Source organism: Phyllostomus hastatus, unplaced genomic scaffold (assembly GCF_019186645.2).
Source record: "Phyllostomus hastatus isolate PE091 unplaced genomic scaffold, TTU_PhHast_1.1 phas_contig_283, whole genome shotgun sequence".
NCBI lineage: Eukaryota > Metazoa > Chordata > Mammalia > Chiroptera > Phyllostomidae > Phyllostomus > Phyllostomus hastatus.
Genome location: NW_025333833.1, coordinates 11,782,255 through 11,802,621, shown reverse-complemented (window position 1 = coordinate 11,802,621; position 20,367 = coordinate 11,782,255). Strand labels below are relative to the sequence as shown.

Here is a 20,367-nt window from a genome sequence, read left to right as displayed (position 1 = left end):
ATATGTTAATCCCCTTGATGAATAAAAAAACTCCAAGAAACATAGGTAAGTGAAAAAATGACAGAACAGACTGTGTACTATGGTTCTACTTATATCATATTTAAGTACATAATCTATATGTAATAGATAGCCCGCATATGCTATACAAAGGTGCATATTGTATGTGTGCACATGTCCAGAAAAACTGGGGGAGAACCCAAAAGGCATGGCAGGCAGCCATCATCTAGGAGCAATAAGACTGGGAAATGGGACTTGTGGAAAAGGAAATTTTCCCCAATATGTGTTATCTGCCTAATTAGATTATGGTCTGCTTAATTTTTTTCTTTCTACTTCTGTATATTTTTTTTAAACCTAGGGAAAGTTACTTGGGGAAAGGTCGCCATCTGAGAAAACATTCCTGTTTCTTTTTATACCCTCCTAGAGTGTAACAATCTTCAACGTGATGGCATATTGCTGTCAATTCTTTTGTAAAAAGTCTAGTTAGAAATCAGTATTCGGCAACTCCAAGAAAAACATTCCATCTCATTTCCTTTCTTATACGGGAAACCCCAGAATATAAGGGTCTGGATGAGAACTCTCAGGATTCTAAAACAATCGTCTGGCTTATTGTTTAAAAGGCGAAGTTTAATTGTAAGTAGGAGAAAAGTTCAGAGGGACACAGGACTGTCGGCACGGGAACTACAATGCTCACGGCTCTACTGCACGTAACGTGTGACGTAATGACGCAGGCCCAGGACCGGGTTCACCACACACCCACCAAGCAGCCGGCAACTGGTGCTTGCTGGAAGTTGTTATCATTTTTACAGCCCCCACTCACTAGCTGCTTCCTACGGATTTAACACTGAGCTCCATACTGAACCCATATTAACGTGTTTAATTCTCACAACCACCCAATACAAGTTTTGGTTAATTATTTCCTGGAATTACCTAAAATTATAAAGACATGGATAAAACTTCAGGCTGGCAAACAGTAACTGAAATCTATAAACAACCGAGTCTTGCAACAATCGATACAAAAAATCACCAGGCAATTTCTCTGAGTCATATGTTTGACTTGTCTTAGATCAAATTCTTCTAAATTGAAATAGTCAGACGTGTGAAAATTCCAGGAGAGGGGTGGCGTGTACAGGTATCCCCAGCTCTCCTATAGATTTTTGATGAGCCATCTTCATCAGGATAGACCATACGGTGGCTCCTGAGTGGTCCCCGTGCCCTTCCCCTCGCCCCTCCCTCACACATGTCTCTCAGCACGCCCGGTGCAGGTAATTCAGGACCTCGCCCCTCACTCTGCAAACAGCCCTACATTTCTGTCACCTCTCACCCGCCTTTTGGTCCTTACCTGTCCAGCAGTAGTCCCAACACTTCTTTAGTGGAGGCAAAGCCTCTGTACGTCGACAGGAAGATGCTGATGTAGGTGAAGTCATTGTCCCCGAAAGCTGTCAGCAGGTTCTCCACAAGCTTCTGCAAGGTGCCAGCTTTTATGGTCCTGATCTTGCAGGTCTCGTACTGACTGACCGTGTGTCCTGGAGGGAGCTGGTCCCCTTCAACCTGCACAATAAATGCGTGATTATGACCAGGAGAAAGGGCTCGCTAAAATGCAACTGAAAGCACTGAATCCGTTGAACCAGAGCCTGCCACGTCCTCCCTTGCTCTTAGTTAATTTCCTTACAAGTCACGTAAGGTCGTCCCCCACCTGTGAGTGTAGTACAGTGGAGTGGTTGGAGGTGGGGGGCTGTGTTCCCTTCCTGTCTCGAGGTAGAGGCCTTACTTCCTTCGAGGATACATTTGCTTCTTCTATTCACTATCCCATCAAGAACTAGGTTGCCGGCACATTTTATCAAGGGTGTTTCCTGTGACCCCAGGATGGAGTTCAGCAAATGTTATCCATCATTTCCTTTGTATTGTTCCATGGTAAGTTTTCAAACTCATCCTTTTATCATCATCATCATCATCATTATTATTATTATTACTGTTTGCATCCAATACTATTTTGTATTAGTTTCAGGTGTGCAAATTGTTCCCTCAGATAACCCAAGTGCCCGTCTGGCACCATACACAGTTATTACAATATTGTTAACTATATTCTGGATGCTTTACCTTAAACTCCCACACCCGTTCTGTAACTACCAATTGGTGCTTCTTAAGCCTGTCATCTTATTTCACCCAGCCTCAAACATGCCTCCTCTCTGGCCTCTGTCAGTTCGTTCTCTGCATCTGTCAGTCTGTTCACACTCGTTCTTAAAGACAGCTCCTAGCGTGGTGTGCTGGAGCTGACCCACGCTAGATTTGGACAGCCGATCGCTGAATTTTCAGGATTTGTGCGAGCCATCCGACATCTTGTTGGTCTCGTGAGAAATCAGCCACGGTAGGCATGTGCTCACCACGGAAATCTAAGGAGATCTGACCATGCTCTGATGTTCGTCAGCCCATGGAACCAATGTACTGTCTCATTTAGTATCATTGGCAATCAACACAGCTGACAGAGGAGTGGCTGTACCAAGCAGCCCTGGGCTGATTTCTGGGGAGTAATGGAAAGGGTGGGTGGGCGAGTGTATGACTTCTCCCTTCTGGAAGCTTGCAATGTATAAGAGAAGACATTTGTGCAAGAGAAGCAACAGCAGCTGTCACGTGAAAATGGCACTGTGAGTCATGTGGGTGGGCACAACTGCACCTTGGAGGCACACCACAATACTCAAGGAGGGATCAGTGATCAAGTCTGTAAAGCTTAAAAACCGAGTATGAAGGAAGAGAAGTAGGTGGAAGAAAAATATGGGCATGCCTTACGCTCTGCAATAAATCTGTGCTAATCAAATCACACGGAGACACAGTACTCAGAGTTTAGCTCGTCCTCCACCGGCACTAGGGAGGGTGACCTCCCCAGAGAGTCTTTTTCCGAAGCGAGGAATCATTCTGAGTGGTGCAAAGAATCGCCAGGCAACTTCTCTGAGTCGTACGTTTGAATTGTTTTATATCAAATTCTTCTAAATTGAAATAGTCAGATGTGTGGAAATTCCAGGAGAGGGGTGGGAGAGGGGTGGAGAAGAGAGAACGGGATCGCTAAGTGGCGACATGTGCTTGCTGAGTGGCGTGCCTGCCTTGTCTTCTTCCCCCGGCCTGTCAGAAGGTAAGGGCCTGGGAGGCAGGTCGCAGGCGGGGCTGCCTCCTGAGAAACCAAAGTCGTGGCCACTGATCTCAGAAGGGCGTGAGAAGAGCTTACTGTCCCCGGGTCTACCTGCTCTGGGGAATTCACACGAACACGCCAGCTTATGTGCCGAATGACTTCACGTCTTTATTTAATTTTGAAAGATATTTTTAGTTTACTGAAAAGAGGGACCTGACCAGGCAAATGCCATATGTTCCCTGAGGCCTGCTGACTCAGGCCTCGGCCTAGTGACTGCTCCTTATCACTCGATATGTAACCACAGAGCAGGCCTAATAGTACCCATCTGACTCCCCGCAGTTAACGTAACCAGAAACAATAAAGGAAAAAGATACATCATTTTAAAGCCTAATTACATTGTTAACTGCTCGGTCCAGTGCTGCCCTACGTGGGCTGCAAAACACTAGTTCCGAATCAAAAGGTCAAGTTGGGGAACTACAGAGTTCAAGTCAAACACACTGCTTCACTTTCCAGCTTCTTCAAGTCTTTAACATGCTAACACGTGATGAAGCCCCAGGAGGAGGATTTCATATGACATCTGCAAATGAACTTCCCTTTATTCTCACAAGGTCGTGCGGACCGTTAGAATGAACAAAGTTTGGGAAATGTTCGTTTCTTATCTTCTAAATATTTCTTGGATCTCTTTCTTAATACCAAAATTTAGGGGTGTATTGTGTGATTTACTTTGTCATTTCAAATGGCCTGGTCAAAATGCTCACTAGCCTGACAATGTTAAAGAGTGACAGTCGAGGAATATACTTCCAGGTCAAGCGGCAACAAGAGGAACTGCTTCTCGGAATGCAGGACTGTCCGGGCCCCGGGTTCCTGGGTCCAGCTTCCTTCCCGAATGACATCGCCGTCAGGGCTCCCTCACCACGCAGTTTTGTAGTTTGATGATTCTGATTTTACTCGCAATGCAAACTCCAATGTAAAACGAAATCTCTTCTTATTGAAAAGTCATAACTATTTCAAAGAGCTAATTCTTCACTGAGCATTGACGTGGCCAAAAATTCGAACACAGAGAAAAACGCTTGTCAAGAGACCTGATGAAGAGGGTCCCTTTTCCTGCCAGAACGCAGATTTGGCAGGAAGCCACCCTCTCCCCTGGGAACGGAATCACGTTGCCCATTAACCCCGTCGCTTCCTTCCAGCCCGCCTTTTCCTCTGGAAAAAAATCCCAGTGTGCGTGCCTGGTCCCCACAAGGCCCTGAATGGTTTTTGTTCCTCGGTGTTTGTGTCTGTAAATTAGGAAGAACCGGGTTTGAGCTAACAGAATGGCTAATAAAAAACTTTGAACATTCCAACTTCAAAAATCCTTCCCTGAGGGCAGCGAGTGAGCACCAATGGCGATATCATGAAATGAAGCCCAGGAATTGCTCTGGTGCCTAAAATCACTCCCCCCAAAATTAACAGTGCGCACTGGGGTGTCAGGGCCTTGCCCGGTGCCATCTTCGGCCCATCTACTAAGCTCCCTCATTCACTTGCTACAGCAAGGGAAGGGCCAGGGTTTCGCAGATGGGTCCCAGTGTAGCAGCATTCAAGTACGTTTTCACAATGAAAAACAAAAATAAAAGTGATCTGCCCATCACCAGAATTTTTGTGAAATAAAATTATACAAGAGTGAAACCCCCAAAAAATATACTCTGCCCTAAGATCAGACTGGAGACATTAAAATTTTGGTTTCATTTTTGCAGCAAAATATTCAAAAGCTACATAACCCTTTTAAGAGGCTTCGGGATCTTTTTGTTTGTAATGTCTCACTGCCTCTGAGTTGTGGTGTAAAAGACGAGTCGCAGGGAGGCAGGCAGGGAGCCTTGGCAGACCAGTGCTCAATATCCCAGACTCAGAGGCAGGACAAGCAGGCTGAGCCCGCCCTCCGGGTTAGCACGCTAACAGGAAATGGCTCAATCTGGATCTAATCAGAGACCATCGCTTTACTGACAAGATCATGATACTGAGGCCGCAAAAATGTTTCATGACTGTTTCTGGCCAATCTTTCGGCCATTACAGTTCAGCTTTCCCTAAGACAGAATGTCTGACTCCCGAGGGGTAAACATCTGAAACTCTGCCCAGCTGCCCTGGCCACGGAACGTTCGTCAGTATCAGTTCTGGCACGGGAGGGACGAGAGAAAGGGAACGTGAGAGATGAAATGTGCCACATTTCAATTCCGTGTCCAGTCACGGAGACGTACGCTCTTTCATCATCTAAAACATAAACTGTTAACGAGTTGGGTGTTTCCATTTTGAAAAGAAAAAGGTCCTTCAATCGAAAGAACACGCAGTCGTCTGATACTTGAACAGGGGGCGTGCTGAATGAGCAATCTCATTAGCCTGGAACAGTATGAAGTTCTTCTCCAAGTCAGGCTCCATCTTCGCTGTTCCAGCCATAACCTGCTAGGAAAATCCAAAGTCCATACCCAAGGTTTTATGGACTTCAGGAAGGTACCCGTTGCTGTCTCTACATTCATCTCAGAACACAAAGGTACACTTTATACTCCTGTTTCCAATGCCCCTCAACCACCATCTAAGAACAACAAGGAGCCACATACACTATAGGGATAACATGAGGTGACTCACAACTACGCCCCGATCACCTGTCCACAGCACGAGTTTATATGTAAGATAAACATTCTGGCCACGCAAAGGAACAATACCTGTATGGAAGAGCGTTATGCAAAGCCAGTACACCTGAATACAGCGAGATGTGTGCCCACAGAGCAGTCAGGGATGGAGGGCAGAGTCTCTACAGAACCTTATACCATGGGATGTCAAGCTCAATGCCAGCTTCTGTATTGTGCTAACTTCTACTTTGGGTGTGAACTCACTTCTTTGCTAGGTTAGGCCTGCCAGGAGGCCCAGGTAAATCTTAATTTCAGGTAAATAATGAATAATCAAATAATCTGGGGGCATAAGTATGTCCCATGCAGTATTTAGGACCTACTCGTACTGAAAACTTTTTTATTGTTTATCTGAATTTCAAATTCAACTTGGCACCCTGTATTTTTATTTGATAAGGCTGGCGGCCACCCTAGGCGAAATGCATGCAAAGGGCAGAGAGTGGATCTCCCGTTCATTTATTCATCGACTTAGTCGGCCACACGTTAACACTCAACAGCACTTCGTGCCAGGCGCCGTGCAAGGGAGGACAGACGCAAAGGTAAACGGAACGCTAACACCCAAGTTGCTCAGTGTGGTGGAGGGAAAACACAGGGAAACCATGAAAATGCCCAGTGAGTAAAATGGCAGAGGGATAGGCAGATGCCATGGAAGAACCAGGGGGGACCCAGGAGAGAGGCTGCATCAGAAAAGCCTTCCTGAAAAGGCGAGGCTTGCATTGGAGTTTAAATCACGAGTGGGAGTTAACTGGGAGTTAACGACGCTGGGAGGGCATGGCAGACAGACAGGCCAGCCCAGAAGGTGAAGAGGAAAGGAGGTGCGGAGTGGGGAATCGTGGGAGCGAGGTGACAAGGGGAGTGACAGCTCCGTTAGAGACTGCGGGGCACTACGGCTGGTGACTGAAGGAGTCCCATCGAGTCCTGCGGAGCTCAGGCTCCTCATCCCAGGGGCCATATGGAGGGAATACCCAGGAACTGGCGAGACTTAATGATTCAGAGGCTGAAGATGAGGGAAGAGAACGAATCAGGAATCTTTCCCCGATTTCAAGCTGTGGGTGGCGGGAAAGATAGCAGCGCCACCCGGGAGGGGAGGCCAGATTTTTGTAGGGCAGAGGCACTAAATTCCACTTTAGAAATGTAGAACTTGAAGTATCCCTGGGATGCTCCGACAGGCAGTTGGAGTCTAGAAGGTGGGGTGGGCAGCGCGTGCGGGTCAGGAAGAGCCGAGGGCTGAGGGCAGTCCTGGAAAGAGCGCCCCAACCAGGAGGGTTCCGAGAGTAAGCGGTCAAGCTCTGGAAGAAGCACCTGAGCGTGTGGCGAATTCACACATTGCCTGACCTGGGGTGGCCTTCCCGGGCAGAGAACCCTGAAGAAATCTTCACTGCGAGATCCATGTATGTGCTGACATGTGGACCTTCCCACTAGCTGGGCAAACCAACCTCGGTCTCGCCAGCAGTGTGCGGGAGCCAGCTCGCACTGCTCGCACGGGCCAACTGTGCGCACTCGGTCTCACCTCCGCGGTCAATGACATCACGCTGGTATAGTGAATTTGGCCACGGTGGGAATTTACGCCATGGAAATCATCAAATTGGCTGTAGGTCAGGACTCTGTTCTAGAGAGCTGATCTGCCAGCACACCACGGCCCAGGGGTCCCTCTCAGATTATGCCGACGGTAAACACAAGTGAGACCTTCCTTCTGGTTGGACACTTTTCTCATTCTGCATCCACTCCAGTGAAGGGATTTGTATTGTCTCTATGATGCTGTCCTCATAGAAGACAGAAAAGTATGCCTCTGAACTGAGGAGAAAACAGACAAGTGAAGCAGGGGGAGGTTCAGGAGCATGCGCGCAACACATGAACGTGCTCGGAAAACATTGCGAGATCCCGAAGAGCTGACTTCGCCTGAAGCCACACAGTGGAATGTGGTCAGGTTTCGATGGAGGGTGGCCTTCAGCCTCGGGAAAATGCTAGAGGAGCTGCAATAATAAACCACAGCCGGTGTCTTACCGCACAGAAATCCCAGCCCTCCGCCGTCCTGTCTCAGCAGAGTCTCCCAGATCACACCAGGGGAGCCCAGAACTCTCCCCCCGGGGTCGCTGGAAGTTATGTTTTCCGTCTCCTAAAGAACAGTAGCCCCCGCCTGTGAATCCGCCCAGGCCAGTGTAACCCATACCAGACGCAGTCTCCTGACACAGATCCCTCTCTTTCTGACAGTCTGCCCTTCCGCTAGGGATTCCACAGTCTTCAAGGAGGTAGATGCAAGAAGTTAGTGGATTCCAGGGAGTTTGTGGACTACATTATTCAAATAAAATAATTTCACTTTTATGTGCTACTTTTCTGCTTGAAACTCAGAATGCTAATAATGAAGATGTTATAAATTAACTGGGGTTCCATTTCCACTTCTTCTTTAAATTTTTTAAAATATATTTTATTGATTATGCTATTACAATTGTCCCATCCCCCCCTTTATTCCGCTCTGTACTGCACCTCCCTTCCCACCAGCATTCTACCTCCTTAGTTCATGTCCGTGGATCGTACATATAAGTTCTTTGGCTTCTCCATCTCCCACACTATTCTTAACCTGCCCCTGCCTATTTTGTACCTACCATTTATGCTTCTTATTCCCTGTAACTTTTTTCCATCCCCTTCCCACTGATAACCCTCCATGTGATCTCCATTTCTGTCAATCTGTTCCTGGTGTAGTTGTTTGCTTAGTTCATTTTTGGTTTTGTTTTTTTTTTAGGTTCAAAAAAACAAAACAAAGTTGATAGCCAATAGTCGTGAGTTTGTTGTCATTTTACTGTCATTTTATCTTCCCATTTCCACTTCTGAGGCCAACTGACTATGGGATCTATGGCACTAACTTCAAGTTTCAATGTCTTATAAAATGAAGAAATCACATGCTATTCTGAGAAGTTCAAGGATTTAGAGTTACATAAGGGGAAAGGTTTGAACTAAAATAGTCCCTGTTGCATTTGCCAAATAACATCACAAATCATCACGTACAGTTTGGCATCCAGAGTGAACTGATAAAATTCTCAATCTCTCTCTCTCTTTCTTTCTCTCTCTCTCTCCCTGTCATTCAAAGCCAGCCTCAAATGCACAACGTCTTCACATTGTGAGGGCACAGCTTAACAGGTGCCCTGGCCTTCTGGAGTCTGGCTCTGTTTCTATGCAGCCCAGCCATGCTCTGTCTGGAAAGGTCAGCAGGGGGTGGTGAGTTTCTGTGTGACTCAGTACTCTCTGGGAACGAAGTCTACGATGAATGGAGGGCTCCCCCACTGCCCGGAAGCTTTCCCAGCCCCCCATAAATCCCACAGACAGCTCCAATGGGCTCTATCTCCTTGGGAGATGTAGCATTCCTTCACCAGTCCTCGGGCAGTTGCGGGGCGGTGGAGAGAAGGCAGGCAGGGGGTGGCCACTGCCTGGTGTTCCCAGATGTAGCCATCACATTGATTAGTGCTCTGCACACCACATTAAGGGATCTCTTATCCTCCCTATTTTCCTATGGGTTTAGTTTGGTTACAAGCAAAGAAAACATTTACCTCCCACTATTATTACCACCTATTATCATAATGATTAAGCATAAAAATCAAAGCTCCATTATCAAAATGCCAGAAAATCATTACTGTCCTGGATTTCGGATTTCCAGTAATGACTCTGTCCAGATTGTTTCCTTTCCTCTCCCAAACCAAATCTAAGTGGAGTTAAAAATTCACATGTACAATTTAACTTGGCAGTTCCCACGGAGCTCTGGGACACAGGGCCTCCGGCGCGCACTCTGTACCTTACTGCTGCGTTCGGCACAGGTGGCATTCTTAGGCCACGGGCTTACAGAGCCGACCACCTACAGAGCAAGCAGGCCATTTCCAAACACAGTATCAGGTAATCAAATCCACGTCAAGGTAGGAAGACCAGTTTAGCTTGAGTACCTCTTGACAAGAAAAAAAATCTGAGATGCTCTCAATTAAATCACAGCAGTCCGAAGAAAAAGAAAGAGATGGAGCAGTTAGGCTAACCATTGGGGGTCAGCTACAAGAACGCCCACATTCCTGAGTGTGTGCTGGAACACCGAATTAACTTCTATGTGGCTAATTCTGCAATTATCTAAAAAATAGCCAAAGCCCTTGAACCTCAGGAGCCTCACAAGAACTTTCTGGATTGTGGCCCCACCACTAATCCAAAGGAACAAATACTTCTTCCCTATGGACCTTGCGCCTGTCCCAGAACCGCTCCCCCACCCCACCCCACACCGTGCTTAATGGAGGAGACCACTTGCCAATCTAGGGGGGCAGACAGTGGCCTCTCCACCTCACCCCCCACCCCCGGCGATGCTGCTGGTGGTTTCAGCTGCATGCCCCAGGTCCTTTGTCCTTGCTAGCAAGGGCCCAATAAACCCTCTCTTTTACAATGATTGGGCTGTGGCAGTTAAAATTTTTGTTTTACAGCCTCTCTGAAGGACAGCCTGACTTAAACTGACTTTTTCTCTTCACAAGTTTTCCCCGTCAAACGCTGTACATTAGTTCTGAGAAAGCCACCCAGTGCCCTGAATGAAACGGAAGAGAGGCTTCGCAGATGCTGATTGAGCACTTGTGGGTCAGGTACTCGAGCCTCACGCAATAATCCTCTGGGGCGGGAATTATTTTCACTTTACTGGAGGAAACGGAGTTTTGGAGAAGTGAGAGGTCTAACCTGCAGTTACCCAGCCAGCAAGCACCACTGACAAAGGGAGGGCATGAAACCAGCCCTGTCTTTCTGTGACAGTGTGTTGCGTTAAAACACAAATCGACAGCCCTGCCTATTCAACTTCCACATTTGGACACACCCAAGACTCTCAGAACTCAACAGCCCAGAATCACCTATGTCACAGGATTGTTGTAAGAAAGACAGAAAGTTAGATAATAGATCTTAAGCTGTGTTGAACGGTTAAAGAACTCTTTAGGATTCTACAGATAGAAGGAAATATTGTATGTTATATATAATACTAAAATCCTTCTCGTTTTACTTTCTTTCCCCTACCCCAATTACTTTTACGAGAAGACAGTTTTTCCTACATCAAATGCTCTCTGGTATCCTCCAACCTCCTGCCACTGATGAAATCCTAACACCTACTGGTGAAAAATGTTGTTTTAGTGCTAAGCACCCTCTTTGGAGGAAAACAGAAATCCCCCTCATTATTGCAGCTTCTGAAATGAGTAAACTAAGTCTAAAAAAATGAACGACCTCACCCAAGATAAGGCAGGAAAACAATATCGGTAGCTAGCTATACGAGAAGCTACTGGACAACCATGTAGGAACCCATGTGGGGCACTCCTGTTCTGCTCTGACTTCCTGATTCTTATTTGATTTTTCTACCTGCTAGGTTTATAAACCTCTCTAGTCAAGAGACAATTTCCTTCTGTGTTGAGAAAGAAAAGGAAAGGAAAGCGGAATGGCAATGTCATTGATTATGGCATAGCCAGACAAAGTGGCAGGTTTGTAAATGCTGCCACTCAACACAGACAAATAAAGGAGAAGGTAGAGTACAGACAGGACTGACAGTTGGTGGTGGGGGGAACCCACCATAGATCCAATTTCTCCCAATGTACAGAAACTAAAAAAGCAACCGTTTTGTTCACTAGATTTTATTGTGTCAAAAAATATATGTAAAAAGAGGCATGTCAGTTGTAAAAAAAATATTTACCCTAATAATATGCTCATCATGCCCATGGCTCACAACCTACTCTTGATGTCAGGCAGGAAAAACAGTAGTGAAAGAGTTTCCACTGTGCCAAGACCCCAACTGAGTTGCTAAGGGAATCTATTAAAGAAATGAAGGAGTTAAAAATTCCTTAAAAACCTAACTGTAGAGATTATAACAGGAAGGTGAATATTTTTCCACTTAATGGCATGGGAGAAAGAGATATATAGAGTTTAATTACGAGTGATTATTTAATAAATAAATGCCAGGTAAATAGCAGGGGCCTTAGGGAGAGAATTTTAGAACTGATGGGGATGAAGATTTCTTTCAACCCTGAGATTCAGTGATAATGAAGGCAGGCCAGCAGTTCAATTAATAATTATTGAGTACCTGTTAGTGACTTCTGTGTACCTCAGCTGTAGGCCAGAATAACTCTTTTTAATTGGTTTGGGTTAGTTCCTAAATGCATATTTGAGTGTATTTATTCATTCAGCAAATATTTTTTGAGTCCCTACTACGTGGCTGCCAGAAACCAGAGGTAACAGTAGAGAACCAGACAGACAGATGCTAACTCAGACAAATGCACCTCCTCTACGACTCACTGGGAAGGAGGCAGATTCATCAGCTGTCACTGCTGGACCTGGGCTTGTCTTATGGGGTCCCGTTTTCTAGAGTGAGAATCTTCAAGTTACCAGATCCCGAGAGTTTTAGGCTGCTCTGACAGAAATACCATACGTATATATATAGATGATTTCATCATCGCATGCAAACACACAAGCTACGAATATAGAGAGAGAGCAACTCTTCGAATCAACAAAGTGTACGTAGTAACTGCATATGGGGTCATCGACCAAAGTGATGTAAATATATGCCATTCTGGCCGTAGCTCCTCCGCACTTGTATGGGTCAAATCAATTTTACTTTCACCCAGAAACACTGCTTAACCTCACAAAGATGACAAACCAGACAACACAGGGTGGGGGACAGGAAGCTTACAGCTGTGAGCACACGAAACACAGAGTTTATTCCTGTAGTTATTAATTATTGTTTTTATTTTCTATACGAACAACCGTAAGCCTACTTTTGCCCCACCCTGTAGGTTCAGAAAAGGTCCTACATTTTAGTTATAGTAGATTGAGTTTCTGAACATAAGATATTTAGGATTGTTTTTGCGAAAAATGTCACTGAAAACAATGTACATTTGGGGATTTACTGGTTTCCCTGAACACACTGAACAGTTTTCAAGAGAATCGCCTGGGGCTCGGGGGTAAAACCACCTGTGCCGCCTGGGCCCGGATTCCAGAGACTCTGATCAGCAGACCCCGAATAAAGCCAGAGGTCTGCATTTTAACCGGAATCCCAGGTGACTCCACATTCGGCAGATCCACCGGTTGCCCCTTGAGAAATACAGTGCTTGACAACATAAAAGCAAGTATGTGTAAGGTTTATCGATAAGATACAGGAGAAGGTGATTAATCAATGTAAGCTTGGACAAAGCTACGTGACCTCTACTAGTCACAGTTTCCTCATCTGTAAACTGGGAATGGCACTGTCTTTACCTTCCTTAACTCACCTTTATGTTGTCAGGATGACTCAAAAAATGTGCTTTGAACTGCTTGAGATAAAAGGACTATAGAATAAGCTAAGGTATTATTAACACTCATGCCAATGACCTGAGATGCTTTCAAGCAAGCCGCGTGATCCTTCTTGTGTGTAGCTTATGAAAGTCAGTGGGTTTTCCTACAAGAAGGGAAGGTATCGCTGCCAGCATCTGGAGTTTACCTCTGCCCTCATCACTCTTCCAGCTGGTTGTCAATCCTACAGACGCACCTCAGAACCTACCTCCCGTGGTACCCCTGGAACTCTCTCCCCCTTTTGTTATCAACATCATTTTCTCAAGAATTAACAATTCTAAGCAGCTTGTACGTAGCCATGATAACCTTACAAAGCAGATCAATTTATCATTCCCATTTTACAGACGTATTCCAGAACACTGAGGCCCCGGGCTAACTGACTTGTATCAGGTCACACGGCTAAAGACTGTCCAATGCCAGGCTGTCCAAATGCAAGTGGCCCGGACCCAGAGTCACACTGCACCACACCCCTGCCTCCTCCCCTTCCAGGCCCTCCTGTGATAGGCCGAGCACTGGCTCCTCCTCCTTCACGCACCGTCAGCAAGGAAAGGCTTCTGGCCCCAAGCCTCTTTGCCTCTGAGTCTGTCCTCTTCCCGCCCATCCTGGCCGTACAGCCCCACCAATGCGGGGGTGGGCCAAGGCGGGTTTACAGTTGTTAACAATAATTAATAAATAAAAATACAGGAAAGAACTACTTCGCGTATTCACAACTGTAAACCTCCTTTTGCCCACCCTGTATCACATTATCCCCACCTACCACAAATACTACACTAACTCCCACATCTGCATCTCCAGTGCTTTTCTTCTCAATTCTACACCAGGATTTCCAGCTATCACACATCCACCTGGAGAACCCATAAGGAACTCTAATTTGATGTGTATAAAAAGAAACTCATTTTCTTCCTCTAAAATCTCACCCCTTCTCTAGCCCTAAGTTAGAAGCCTGCAAACTGTCCTTATTTCCACGCTATCTCCCCCTCACCTCCCAATGTGACCCGATTCCCTAAATCTCTCTCCATTCTGTTCTTCTTCACCATCCTCACTGTCTTGCCTTAGTTTATATCTATTTCTAAATGGGTGAGTATAACAAGCACTTAAACAACATCACTTGCCTCTAATCTTGCTAAAATGATCTTTCTAAAGCAAATATCCTACTTTCAGAATAAAGTGCAACTATCTACAAAAGTTATATATGCCTATCTTATGACGCAGCAATTCCATTCCTAAAAGATGTGCGTATACATACATATATCTCTCTCCGTATTTTTTCGGACTGTAAGACGCACCTCCCACCCCCGAAATTTGGGAGAATTAATGGTTGTCAATGCTGCTGTTGAGTTCTGTTTACATTGACATTGGTGAAATATTATCTTATTTATGTCATTAAATATTTTACCACATTTTTGCTTCAAAATTTTTTCCCTATTTTCCTCCTCTAAAACCTAGGTGCATCTTATGGTCCAAAAAATACGGTTGTGTCCACCAAAAGACATGGACAGAAACATTTACAGCAGTTTTATTCTTAACAGCCACAGGCTTTCCACAGTGTGTTGTAAGGATTTGTTTATGTACAAGCATCCTCCAGCAGACTGAAATTTTTTAAGGCAAAGCCTAGTCACATTTATGTTTATGTTTCCAGGAATTAGCCTATGACCACATCAGTAAGTATTTCATGAGAATTAGGTAAAGGTATGTTTTTAAGATAAAAATTAGTTTTTTCTCTAATGAATCTACCTGATGACATTACATTTCCTACGAAACCTTTACTCGATCCTTCCAAATTCGGTCAAATTTAAAAATCCAAACGCATAAACAAGAAAAGTCTGTACACATCCAATAAGAACATGCAGTGCGTGATCATCATCTTAGCTGGACTGCTCAAGTAAACCCCCTTTTAAACTGTTCTCTTGGTATCCACAGTGCTCTTTTAAAAACACAAATCAGATTGTGTTACTCCCCTTCCTCAAAACTCGCACTTGCTCTCCTTGGCACTTAGAACGACAAGCAGACTTCCACCAGGGCACGCAAGGGCCTTCATGCTCACCTCCTGGACCTCACCACCAAGAACCACCTCCTCCCCTAACCCTCGGCTACAACGGTCAGTTCTTAAAACACACCGCGCTCTTTCATACCTGCTGATATCTGCATCTGTTCCTTCTGCCTAAAAGGCTGCTCGGCCTGACCTCACAGTGGGTCCTTCCCCTCATTCACGTCCTTTGACCAGGTGCTGTCTCCTAAGGTAACATCCCTGCCCTCGGCCCACCCCTCTGGTGTCACACTCCCCATCTCCCTCCCTCCCCCAGGCCAGGGCACCTTATCCATGGTAATTTCTTCAGAGCACTGACTTGTTTGTTTGTTTGTCATTTGTAAAGGACACAACAGCAGAGCCCTATCCGGTCTGTTCACTACTGTATCCCTGGGGTTTGGAATAATGTCTAACACCTAAGGACTGTCAATAAATGTTTGTACTAAAGAGTGAAGCACAAGTAAATGTTGTAACTAAGTTACACATTATTTAAAAATCTGAACTGAAGGCTTACTAAACATCATAGATCTCCTGAAAAAATACAAAACTCTGTCCTCTGAACTAAAAATCTTAGGTAAACAAAGTTAACTGATTCAATCTCTACAAAGCAGTTGAGAACTGAAGTGAATTTATCAAAATGACTGTTCTGAGCTGCTTTTCAATCTCAACTCCATACCTGCTTACCATGATTTTTAAAATTACTCCAGAATTCCTTTCCTATCAAGATCTACACGCTGGAGACCTCCAGTCAAGATGGCGGCATAGGCAGACATGGTTCACCTCTTCACTCAACCACATCAATACAACTAAAATTAGAACAACCATCTCCTGGAACCATTAGAACTCGAGTTGAATGGAAGACTGACAACTACGGAATTCAAGAAACTATATCCACTCAGGCTGGTAGGAGGGGTGCAGACATGGAATGGGCTAGTCCCACACCCATGTGTGGTAGATAAAAATTTGGAAGGTATATCTCAGGAGAGAGGAGTCGCAGCCCCACACCAGACCCCTCAGTCCAGGGTTCCAGTGCCAGGAAGATAAGTCCCCACAACATCTGGCTGTAAAAGAAAAAAAAAGCAGGGGTTGACTAGGTAGAAGAAACTTCTGGAGCCCCAACAAATTCCTCTTAAAGAACCCACACATAGGCTCACCTACTCAAGACTCACCCCCTCTGAGCTCCAGCAACAGGGTAGCAGCTTGAAAAGTACCAGCGGCATACTAGGAGAAACTGACGTGTCTGTCATCAAGGTGAGCAGAGGCCATTGTCCCTTTTCTAAACCCTACCCCCAAAGAACCACAGAGCCAAGCTGGTGCCGTATCTGAGACTCCATCAACCTGGCTAACACTATTTGACCCATCATGGAGATCTCCAGAGACTCCACCCCACTCATCTTATGGGCCACCCAAGCTGCTTTTCCATATGAATGGCTGGTCTGGCTCATGTTTCACATCTTCCTCAATCCTCTCACACAGCCGGCCTCAGTGAGCCCCAGGCCTGGCACTAGCATCAGCCAGCCTGGATTCACAGCTTGGCTTCTCCCGGGAATCTCCAAGCCCAACACAAGTGGCAGCCATCTCAGACTGCTTTACTGCTCAGGCAGGGTGCCCTGGGAAAAACACAGGTGAGGGCTAAGCTTGGCCTGCACCACCCAGGAAACCCCAGGGCCCACACACTCAGTAGATAGCTACTGACCACATTGGAGCACCACCACCCTGCCCCTGCACAGCTGATCATCCATGGAGGGTGGAGGTTGACAGTAAGTGGTCACAGCCAATTGATGCAGCTGACTGGCCTGAGAAAATCCCTCCCTACCCTCCAACAACAACCATGGCTCAACTACAAGGAGAAGGTATACTCAGCCCACACAAAGGACATACCTTGAATACCCAGCTTAGGTGATAGGGGAAGCTGTGCCACTGGACCCTACAGGACACCTACTACATTAGGGCACACTACCAAGACACAGAATCAAAGCAGCTCTACCTAATACATAGAAACAAATACAGGGAGGCTGCCAAAATGATGACACAAAGAAACATGGCCCAAATGAAAGAACAGACATAAACTCCAGCAAAAGAGCTAGATGAGATGTAGATAAGGAATCTATCAGTTGCATAGCTTAAAACACTGGTTATAAGGATGCTCGAGAAACTTAATATGGACCTCAGCAGCATAAAAAAGATCCAATCAGAATGAGGAATATACTAATTGAAATGAAGAACAATTTACAGGGAAATAGCAATACAATGGATGAAGCCAAGAATCAGATCAATGATTTGGAACATAAGGAAGCAAAAAACAACCATTCAGAACAATGAGAAGAAAAAAGAATCCAAAAAAAATTACGATAGTATAGGCAGCTTCTGGGACAACTTCAAGAGGTCCAACATTTGCATCATAGGGGTACGAGATGGAGAAGACAGAGAATAAAATGGAAATCTATTTGAAAAAAATAATGGAAGAAAACTTCCCTAATTTGGTGAAGGAAATAGACATGCAAGTCCAGGAAGCACAGAGAGTCCCAAACAAGATGGATGCAAAGAGGCCCACTCCAAGACACATCATAATTAAATGCCAAGGTTAAAGATAAAGAGAGAATCTTAAAAGCAGCAAGAATAAAGAAGCTAGTTACCTACTGGGGAGTTCCCATAAGACTGTCAGCTGATTTCTCAAAAGAAACTTTGCAGGCTAGAAGGGATTGGCAAGAATTATTCAAAGTCATGAAAAGCAGGGACCTACAGACAAGAATGCTCTACCCAGCAAAGCTATCATTTAGAATCAAAGGGCAGATAAAGAGCTTTCCAGACAAGAAAAAACTAAAGGGGTCATCATCACCACACCATTATTATATGAAATGTTAAAGGGACTCATTTAAGAAAAGGAAGATCAAAACTATGAACAATGAAATGGCAACAATACATATCTATCAACAATTGAACCTACAAAACAAACTAAGCAAACAAGAACAGAGACAGAATCATAGATACGGAGAGCGTTTTGATGATTGCTAGATGGGAGGGGAGTGGGGGCAGAATAGGCGAAGATGTGAGGTGATTAAGAAGTACAAATAGGCAGTTACAGAACAGCCATGGGGATGTAAAGTACAGTATAGGAAATGGGGTAGCCAAAGAACCTATACGCACAACCCACAGACATGAATGGCAGTGGGGGGACTGCCTGATGGAGTGAGGGGTGCTGGGTGGAGGGGGGAAAAGGGGGAAAATCAGGACAACTGTAATAGCATAATCAATAAAATACAATAAAAAAAAGACCAATATGCCAAATCAAACTACACATACCAAGGATCTCTCATTCTCTGAAGCTGACATTGCTCTCATTGTTCTATCAGATGAAAACACCAGAGCCCATTGCTTGCTCTGAAAACAGAGCAAGAGTGGGAATATGCACTTGTTTTGACTTCTTCCAGCTCCAAGTGGGAGTATCAGAGGAAATGAATACTCAAGCTAATCAACCAGATACATGATATAAGGGTAACCACGCTGCAAGAAGTTTACTTGCAGGGTGTTGAACTACCAAGAAGCTTCCAAAACTTCCTGCATGAAAGACATCGTATAAAGTAAGGATTTCCTTTGAAGCCTTTTAACTTCCCCTCTGTCCCATGCTGGGTTCTAAGCCTTGAACACTAAGACCATTGTCCGAGGTCTCTGAATTTATAATAAGTTTTATTACTGAAACAAGTAAGTGCTCTAATGCCTTACTCCAGGACACTGAGTGAAGGTGGTTTCCACCCTATGACAAGGCCAGCTTGCTGCCTCGGTCATTAACCTTGTAAGTGCAGGTCTAGAGCCGCATTTCTGTACCACAAATCCCACTCTCATTCATTTATTTATTCTGAAATATTTATTGAGCTTTGACTACATTCAAGGTGCTATTATGAGGCACTGCAGGGACAGAAGGGAACACAGACATCGCCCCTATCCTCATGAAGCCAACACTCAAGCACGGAAGACAGATATTAAACAGACAATGTAATGATAATCATCTAACGACAACAGACATCACTGCTCCTCATAAAAAGGTGCCAAAAGCAAAGATCAGGGGATCAGATTTTATCTTCGTGATTGGGGAAAATTTCACTGAGGAAAAACAGAGATCAAAATAATCGTAGGTGTTCATCAGGTGAAAAGGGGAGCGAGAACATTTCAGGTGAGAAAACTTCGTGTGCAAACACCTTGGAGCAGGAAGAAACTGGGCACAGGGAAGGACGGAGAGAAGTGGATGCGGCCGAGGCGGGTGAGGCCGAGGAGGGTGAGGCAGAGGCGGGTGGCAGGAGACGAGCTCAGGCAGAAGAGTTTTGATCCTTAACCTGGTACTGATGGGAAGCCATTAAAAGATTTTAAATGGGTAAGTATGCCAGGATCAAAGATAACATGGGTGTCCACGAAGAATGAACTGCGGGGAAACAAGGAAGGATTCAGTGAGAAGACTGCTAGAAAAGGCAAGTGTTTCAAACTATGGACCAAGATCCTCCTGCACGGGAATCATTTGGGGTGGTTCTTAAAAGCAGATCCGTGGGCTCACCCTCCAACCTACTAAATCCAAATCTGTGTGACTGGGGAGTCTGCTCGTAGCCCCAGGATGTCATAATAAACATTAATGACTGAGAGGCAGAGTAACAATGCTACAGGACTTCCAGTGATCATTACATGAAATAAACGATGACTCAAGGAACATAATCTGCTTTTACACTTGGGCATGACTTCCCTCTTCTAAAATTGTGGTGTTATCTCTCTCCTTCCCAGCTCCCTTTCTTCCTTACCCATAGCAAGGGACCAGTTTTATTCTTTTTCCATAGTCACCATTGATCCTAGTTTTATTCATAGTGAAAGCATACACGTGCTTGTGTGCTCCCGACTGAAGCAGGTCAGAAGAAATGAACACATACATTAATCAGGGTTAACTACATGTACAAGTTCAATTCTGACTAGCAAAATGCAGATCGGGAATGTTATCTTCTGTGTGTGTGGCCCTTTCTAATATTCAAAGCTCTTTTATAGGTACGATCTCATTTGATCCTCGCAATAATCCCAACTTACAGGTGAGGACACTGAAGGTCTCCAGGGGCTAAGTAATTGACCTGGTCACGTTACTGGTAACTGACAGAGGCCAGGGCCAAGCCAGGAGCCCTCAGGCTGCACGGCCACACTGACGGAGCAGTGCCAGACGGCCCCAGTAGGTGAGACCCCCATTTGCTGACTGAAGGTCCCCATGAACTGCCCTCTGCCCT

The 20,367-nt window shown here is 45.2% G+C and overlaps 1 protein-coding gene across 3 annotated transcripts in view; it reads right to left on the bottom strand.

Annotated features, from left to right (window-relative positions):
• Positions 1–20,367, bottom strand: part of RGL1 (ral guanine nucleotide dissociation stimulator like 1) — a 215,887-nt gene that overhangs the window by 73,244 nt on the left and 122,276 nt on the right. For all 3 annotated transcript variants that reach the window (XM_045838522.1, XM_045838523.1, XM_045838524.1), the window contains one exon: positions 1,340–1,548. In XM_045838522.1, the coding sequence (XP_045694478.1) occupies positions 1,340–1,548 (209 nt within the window). The remainder of the gene's footprint in view (positions 1–1,339; positions 1,549–20,367) is intronic.